This window comes from Phodopus roborovskii, unplaced genomic scaffold (genome assembly GCF_943737965.1).
Source record: "Phodopus roborovskii unplaced genomic scaffold, PHOROB, whole genome shotgun sequence".
In the NCBI taxonomy this organism is placed as follows: domain Eukaryota; kingdom Metazoa; phylum Chordata; class Mammalia; order Rodentia; family Cricetidae; genus Phodopus; species Phodopus roborovskii.
Window position 1 is genome coordinate 17,283,743 of NW_026126517.1, and position 9,062 is coordinate 17,292,804.

At 34.8% G+C, this 9,062-nt stretch overlaps 1 protein-coding gene across 1 annotated transcript; it reads left to right on the forward strand.

The window, feature by feature from the left end:
- The first annotated feature begins 2,408 nt into the window (after positions 1-2,408).
- On the forward strand, positions 2,409-3,347 carry LOC127231315 (olfactory receptor 150). The gene has a single exon (XM_051196848.1). The coding sequence runs from the start codon at positions 2,409-2,411 to the stop codon at positions 3,345-3,347; it is 939 nt and encodes a 312-aa protein (XP_051052805.1).
- The last annotated feature ends 5,715 nt before the right edge of the window (positions 3,348-9,062 follow it).

Consider the following 9,062-nt stretch of genomic DNA (forward strand, 5'->3'; position numbering starts at 1 on the left):
AAACAGAGCTGTGACTGAAGTTTCCAAGCAGAGAAAAGGTGAGCACCTGAATTTAGAGTTTCCTAACATCATCACACATCAGAACAAGACAGTTTTTCTAAAGTGTCTATTTTCTAGACACTTTAGGAAATAGATGAAAATGGTCACTCGTATTTTGATGAGATATAACAGAAGGCATGAAAAACAATATATTTAAACCGAACATTTTCCAGGCATAACTAATGGCTCAATTGGTTCTGATGTTAACACAAGATGTATCTATTTCCTCATAGTCAGCATAGTAATGAAAACACCCCTTGTGCTACTGGTCAGGTAGATACTAGGTATAACTAACTTTAACATAAACATTCAATTTGCCTGGATAGGTTTAACATAAAATGTTCTATCCAAAACACACCTCGAAATTAGCACAAGGCACAAATGAGCTCTGTATTTTATATTCCTATCTTTTCACTCATTCAGATACCTTGTTTGCATCAATCAAACATTTAAATTTTTCATATGCCTTGATGATTTTTGTAGAACCATATATTTTGAACATGAAAACCATAACTTTAACATTTGACTTTGAATATCAGGCAAGCAAGCAGTCTACCTCCCTTTCCTCTTCTAGATTGTAGAAGCGGTGTGTGTGTGGGGGGGGGGGGTCTTTGTTATGCCGATCTGTGGACTCACAATAGAAACATCATTTCTGCTATCACTTTTAAATGGATTTTACTATAAGTTCACGTTCACATCCAAACAATATCTTCTTGAAGCAGCAGCATCCTGAAAGTATTCATATTGTTTTCTAAAAATTTTTATACTATTTTGCATGTGTTTATCATATAACTTCTTAATCAAATGCTTTTGTTCAAGACAAGTTTCCATATCTAGGGAATTTTGGATGTTCCCTGGGTCCATACAACTATGATATATTTTCCTGTTTTTAGACACAAAGCATAACAATATCCCCTTATTTGGGCTCCTATCTAAGAAACATTACTAACTCTAATTTGTAAAATATGTCATTGTGTTTTCCATCAATATTGATATAGCTTTATCTTTTATATTCCACTGCAATAGTCCATGTCGAATTAATTTGATTAAATGGTATGTGAAAGAGTTACATATTACTAACAAGTTCCTATCTAATTAATCAAGCACCACATGATAAAAACTAAGTCCATTTGATATGTTATAAACACTTATATCTTCTGCTTATAGATATAAGCTTGCTTCTGGAATGTTAAACTCATCCCAATGATTGGCACATCTATACTTAGCAAAATATCATAATATTATAGTAAGATACAAGATGGGGGAAGTTAAGAGCTACATTCTCCTGTTGTAAGTTAGTTCTGATTTTCTTTATTCACATTATTTTTATGGGAGTATAATGATCCATGTGCAAGCAAAGTAAATTTAAAAACAGCAAAGTTGGTAGGGATATCATTGAGTTAAAAAATTCACTTAGAAACTACACCCATTGTCAGAAAGTTATTTTCATTGACTCATGAATGTGGATACTTTTCTTTTTCTGTATGTCTTCAAGTTCCTTGCCACACAGCTTTGCAATTCTAAGTGCAATGTTTTACATTTCTTTCTTTAATGTGTATATATATATGTGTGTGTGTGTATAAATTATAATTGTCATTGAATTACTAATGAATTTTTGATTTTCTATTCTTCTGTCTGCTGACCATTTTAAACTTTCTTCAAATACCTATATATATTGAGTAGGATTTCTATACAGACCACTGAGTTACTAACCAGTAGAGATAGTCTCATTGCTTCCTTTAGAATTAGAGGTGCTTTATATTCCGTGTTTTGTTTAACTTACTCTAATTGGAATCTATGCTACAATATCAATGGATATTTTAAGAATGCTTTTACTTATTAACTTATGGTTAAATTTTTCACAGACATTGTTTGAGAGTTTTCCTGGATGATGTTGATAGTTTAATATAAAACAATATTTATGGGCTGGAGACATGACTCAGTGGTTTGGAACACTGACTGTCTGTCCAGAGGGTCCAAATTTAATTCCCAGTATTTATATGGCAGCTCACAACTGTCTGTAATACCAGTTCCAGGATAACAGATACCCATGGCAAAACATAAATTCATATAAAATAAGAATAAATAAATAAATAAATATTTATAAGCTAGACATGAGAAGTTGTTAAAGAACTACATTGAGTTTTTTATTATCTGTTATTCAGGTATTCATAGAATACAGATAGATGTGAATATGTTAGATATTTATTTGTATAGTTCACATTAAAGTCTTTAAATGGTAACATGCATGAAGAACTGTTACAAACAGGAGACACCAGAACAAAAGGACTTGAATCCAATGTGAAAGTCAAGTGCAAAGTGATAAACAACCTTTTTTCTCACTTCCTACAAAGAGATTCCAGGAAGAAATGTCTGAAGGCAATCACTCCAGAGTGACTAAGTTCATCCTTGCTGGGTTAACAGACCAACCAGAGCTGCAGCTGCCCCTGTTCCTCCTCTTCCTTGGAATCTACCTGCTCACAGTGCTGGGGAACCTGGGAATGATCATCCTGATCCTGCTCAGCTCCCACCTGCACACCCCCATGTACTTCTTCCTCAGCAGTCTGTCCTTCATTGACCTCTGTTACTCCACTGTCGTTACCCCCAAAATGCTGGTGAACTTTGTGGCAATGAAAAACATCATTTCCTACCCTGAATGCATGATTCAGCTCTACTTCTTCATAGCCTTTGTTATATCTGAGTGTTACATGCTGTCTGCAATGGCGTATGACCGCTATGTTGCCATTTGCCATCCCTTGCTCTATAATGTCACTATGTCTTACCAAGTCTGTTCCTGGGTGGTAGGTGGGGTGTATGGTATAGGTGTCATAGAAGCCACAATTCACACTGTTTGCATGCTACAAGTGCATTTCTGCAAGGCCAATGTCGTAAACCATTACTTCTGTGATCTTCTTCCATTGCTGCAACTTTCCTGCTCTAGTACATTTGTCAATGAGGTAGTAATTCTCTGCCTCAGTGCTTTCAATTTCTGTGTTCCAACCCTGACCATCTTGAGCTCTTACAGTTTTATCATTGCCAGGATCATCCGCATGAGATCCACTGAGAGCCGATTCAAAGCCTTCAGCACCTGCAGTTCCCACATCTCTGCTGTGGCTCTCTTCTTTGGCTCTCTGGGATTCATGTACTTTCAGCCATCATCAGTCAGCTCCAAAGATCAAGGGAAAGTGTCATCTGTATTTTATACTACTGTTGTACCCATGCTGAACCCATTAATCTACAGCCTGAGGAATAAGGATGTCAAACTTGCTTTAAATAAGTTGCTTCAAAAGAAAACATTTCAGATATAAAATAATAGTTTGCATTAGCAAAAAAATTGTATTATCTATTGTTTTGATAGAAAAATACCTTGAGACAATGATGCATGTCAAATCTTGAAATTTGGGTTAGTTCATGGTTATTTACAAACAATTATCAAGAAGGACTGGACCCAAAATTTTTGGATTTGTGGAGGGAGAAATTCTGGGATGCCCTGGAGCCTATCAACATGATGTTAACTCCCACACCTCTACATGTTTTTCCAAACACTTCCAAAATCTTCTTATAGTTTATTATGTTTTATGTGTGTGGAAATGGCTCTTTTGGGTTGAGATTTACTTATCTCTTTTAAAAGAATAAATATATATGGTAGAAAGACTTCTATTATTTGTTTTTTGTGTGTCTGACCCTTCTCAATTAAGTGAATTGCCAACTCTATCTGAAAGAGTGACCTCTAAGATAAGTGGACTTAGCAAAAATGAATAGATCACAATTATCACTTTTAAATCTTCCTAAACATGTATAACTGAGTTGTGAAATAGAAAATACATTAGAAATAATATTGTTTCTACATGCAGGAAAATAATACTGAAAAGGTTGAATAAGACTATGCCCATGTTCATATAATCTTGACATACTTCTTGATCTAGTTTAGGGGCTTTTGACAGCATCTTTGTTTTCTGAAAATTTTATACTACTCTTTCCTAATTGAAATAACTACTGCACGTTCCTAAGACCATGTTATGGAATATCATTTTCATAAGTTACAGTCTCTGTCAAGTGCATTGATGTGCTAATTTTAATATAGAAAAAATAAAATTAGAAACTCTTTGTCAGTCTGATGACATGTAGTGTTCATATGCCCAAACTAACTATCCTTTTAGGGTTCCTGCCACACATGGAAGAGACTTACAACCAATAAATTTTATTTTCTAACCCTCATCCAATTGAGCTCCAAGAAAGAGCCTATAGTTCTATGTCAGATAGCATCATTCACATCAGGAAGTCTCAGTATCTTCTGGTGGCATTCATCTTTCCATCTTCTCCTAGCGATTTCACCAGCAGCAGTGTGGCTCTTCTGTCTATGCCTAGAATAGATATCCTCATTGTTTTAGAAAAGTCTAGCACGACTTTTTTTCCTGTGTCTTCCAAAGTCTTTAAACAAATTACAATATGGATACAAGAGTAGAGATTTCCAAATAGTACGTGGTATCCTGTTACCAAGGCCAGAACTGGTCCCAGGGCCACGCCAGTCCCAAAATAACACACAGAGATTCTATTAGTTGTAAATCTGTTGGCCAAAGGCTATATTTTATTGGCTAGTCCTATCTTGAATATTAACTCATTTCTATCAATTCAAGTGTTTCCACATGGTCTTATCTTACTGGAGAGAGGGTTCAGAGCTCTTACTTCTCTCACATCCAACACCTTGACTTCTCTCTACTACCTCTCCCAGAATCCTCCCTATCTCCTATTCCTGCCAATCTTGCTTTCCTGATGGCCAATGGAGCTTTATTCATTTAACCAATAAGAGAAATATATTTACAGAGTGACATCTCCAATCAGTACCCTGCTCACTGTACTAATATGTGTCTAGAAGCATAGCACTGGAACCTTTATTTATCTTCCCATTATTAACCTTTTAAACCACACATCTATAATTTCAGCCAAATCCTGTAGTAGGCACTGGAAAATGGTGGCTTTGTCTTCAGCTTACCTTCAAATATATGACAAGACACCTCTTTCCCATGTCTCCTCTACCTCATCATGTAACAGAAAAACTAGTAACAACAAGAGAATATTCTTTTTCAAAATCATAATAAAGGCCTTTGTTTTTCTATAACCCTTAACTTCTCTTCATGTTATTTCTTCTATTGTCCCACAAAACTCTATGTATGTACAGCCATTGCAATTGTTTATTTATATTACATGACATATGTGCCACTTACCACACACCAGTACAAAATAATATATACAATTAAAAGTTTTGATAAGTAAAAGAAACGTAAGTGGAACATAAATTTCCAAGTTGAAAAGTGTGAGCAACTAAATTCCATTTCTCCTAGTACCATTCTACCTAATTGTGTGTCAGTTCACAATGAACTCCAGTCTCTAAAAATTATAAGAACATACTCACAGTAGCCATAAATGATCACTAGTGTTCTACCATTAAGCCTCAGAATATAGTAAATTATCTTCTTCCTATTTCAAGCCATACTTTGTCTAGGCTTCCTTAATGATACCCTTATTTTGATGTTAACACAGAAATTAATCTAATTAACTGCTTTTGTCTTCTCTCTTGTAGCATAGAAAGAATGCATACATGGTCAAGTAGATATTATGTGTTAATGACCCCCTATAAACATTCAAATTAAATGTATGACTTTCTTTAATAAATTTCTATTGTTGAATACATTCCCAAAGTAACACAATACACCAACCAGGTGTTATTTCTCCTGTTTTCCCATTGTCATTCTCATTTTAGATACCATGCTTGTTTTGATAAATTATTTAAACTTACTTGTATGCTTTGGTGATTTTTGTATATTAACATAGTTTTGGGATGAAGTAATTTTACACTTTGAATATTATGCAGATTTGTTTGTACTTATCCTAACAGACTCTTAGAAATCTCCCTTGACCCTATTCAACTAGTGCTATACCAGTCATCCTCCTATAGAATTGCCAAACATGACATGTTTTCTGTGGTCTGCCCTGTCTTCTCCTTGTAGATTGTACCATCCTGACGATCAGGGACACTAAGAAATATTTTTTAGTGCTAATTCACATCCCCATCTAAATAAAGTCTTTGATCATTGTCATCATGTATCTGTTTTTACTTTCTATAAAATTGTATAATAATCTTTTATATATGTCAAGCTACTGATAATTTTTTTTTGTCAAGACAAGGTAAATTGGAATGTCTCACACCAATATTTATAATTCCACAACTAATTTAGATGTAATATAGGTGTCTAAAGCTGATAGATATTTTTCTGTGATTTATGCATGAAGAAACTATGTAATGTGCATAAGTTGATTGTAGAGATCCAGTAAATTTCCTATACGCTAATACACAACTATCTCAATATTTCATTATATTAAACTAGTAAATCATAATGAAACAAACACCAACATAAGCTTCAGAAATCCATTCATTGTTATGAGTCATTAATAAATACTTTTGAAAGAATGTTTGAAACATCCTGGATGAACATGGGGGTCACAGTGCAAGGTGAAATGTAAATCGATGAAAGGAGAAACACTGATTGATCCTTACTTGCATAGAGAAACTAAAACAGGCAAACTCATGCAAGTAGAAAGCAGAATATTGTTTACCATATGATTTGAGGTATAGAGGCAGGAAGTAGTTTTTTACTGGGTAGAGTTATGTCATAGTGTTGAATAATTAACTTATAAAGATGCTCTCTATAGTATAACATTTGTAGTTAAAAATTGAGCTAAATTTTACTCAAAACTTAAAGAGATAGCTCTCATATTAAACATTCAGAATACATAAATTAAGTCCAATAAACATAAAACATGAAGTGACATGGAAAAGCTTTTGTGTATAATTGATACATTATTTTTATTGTTATGATGTCATGAGGATTTGAATATGCATGAACTGATCATATTGTAGATAACAAATATTTACCACCCACTTCATAGCATTTCTACTTTAATAACCATATTAAGAAATCAACAAATCAAACTTCAGAGGAGCCTGCTTTCCAGCTCCCTGCTCAGAACCTGGTGAGGCCTGGGGACTGAACATGCACAGGGGAGCCCATCCACGCAGACCGACCTATCCAGAATCTGCCAGCATCCTAGTCCCACCAACACCCACAGGAGGAGCCTGCCTCCTGAACACTGGGGACTGTGCACTGGGTAACCCTTCCCAGCAGGCCAGCTCATCCAGAGTCTGCAAATCTCTGAGTCCTTTCGCCACCTACTGGAAGAGGAGAACCATCAGAGTAATGGACATCCTTGTACCCAGCCAAAGAGAACCTTGGTAATGTACCCACAAGGAGATGAAGATACCTCACTGGTACACACTAGAAGAAATGGGTCAATGATATTATAAGAGTACAGTCAATAACAGATAGATCAATATGATGTCACCAGAGTCTAAGGACTCCATCAAGACCTTAACATCACACCACAGATGAAGCAGAACTACCCTAAAAACAACTTTATGATGATTATATAGACTCTGAAAGAGGTAATGAAATAATCACTTAAATAAATGAAAGAAAAAACAAATAAAATCATTCAAGAAATGGAGGGAAAAAACCAACCAAATATTGGGAAAACATTTCAAACACTGCAAGGCTTGAAAGCTGAAATAGAGACAATAAAACAAAACAAAACACAGTCTGAGGGAATGCTGGAAAGAGGAAAGCTAGGTAAATGATCAGGAATTACATATGTAAGCATATCCAACAGAATACAAGAGATGAAAGAGAGAGTCTCAAGTGTTGAAGATACACTAGGAGAAATAGATTCATAGACCAAAGAAAATCTTAAGCCCAACAAATCCCTAAAACAAAATATCCAGGAAATATGGGCCACCTTAAAAAGGCATTCCTAGAACAGCAGATATAGAAGAAAGACCCATTTCAAAAGTGCAGAAAGCATATCCAAAAATATTACAGAAGAAAACTTATCAACCTAAAGAATGACATGCCAATGAAAGTACAAGAAGCTTACAGAACAGCAAATAGAGTGGAACACAAAAAGTTCCCTTGCCCCATAATAATCAAAACCCCAAACATACAGGATAGAGAAAGTATATTAAGAACAGCCAAGGAAAAAGGCAAGTAACATAAAAAGGCAAATGTATCAGAATTACACCTGACTTCTCCATGGAAATTCTGACAGTGAGAAAGTCCTGTATAGGTATTCTACCAACAATAAGAGGACATAGATGCCAGCCCAGACTACTATACACAGCATAGCTTTCAATCTCTATAGATGAGGAAACCAAGATATGGCATTACAAAACCAGATTTAAACAATCTTTAACAATCCAACCTACAGAAAGTTCTGAAAGGAAAACTGCAATCCAAGGAAGTTAAATACACCCACAAATTATACACAACATATAATCGCACTTTACTAACAGCAAAAAGAAAAGGGGGTGACCACAATAATTATTAATCAATGGTCATTAATTTCCCTCGGTACTAATGGTCTTAACTTGATGATAAAGAGACACAGGCTAACAGAATGGATATGAAGAGAGAATCAATCCTTCTGCTGCACATAAAAAGCAAACCTCAACTTCAAATATAAAAGTTACCTTAGAGTTAAGTGTTGATAAAAGATTTTGCAATCAAATGACCCCAAGAAACAAGTGGTATACCAACTCTATTTTCTAACTAATTAGATTTTAAACTAAAGACTATCAAATGAGATGAAGAAGATCACTTCTTATTTGTCACAAGAGAAATCCATCAGGATGAAGTCTCAATTCTGAGCATCTATATAAAGGCAACCATGTTCCTAAAAGAAATATTGCTAAAACTCAAATCACACATAAAACCTCACATACTCATAGTGGGAGATTTCAATACCCCACATTCAATACTAGACAGGACTACCAGACAGAAACTTAACAAAGAAACAAAAGAACTAACAGAAGTTAATGCCTAATTGGGTTTAGCAGATATTTATAGAATATTCCATCCAAATACAAAAGAATATACCTTCTTCTGAGAACCACATGGAACCTTCTCTAAAAC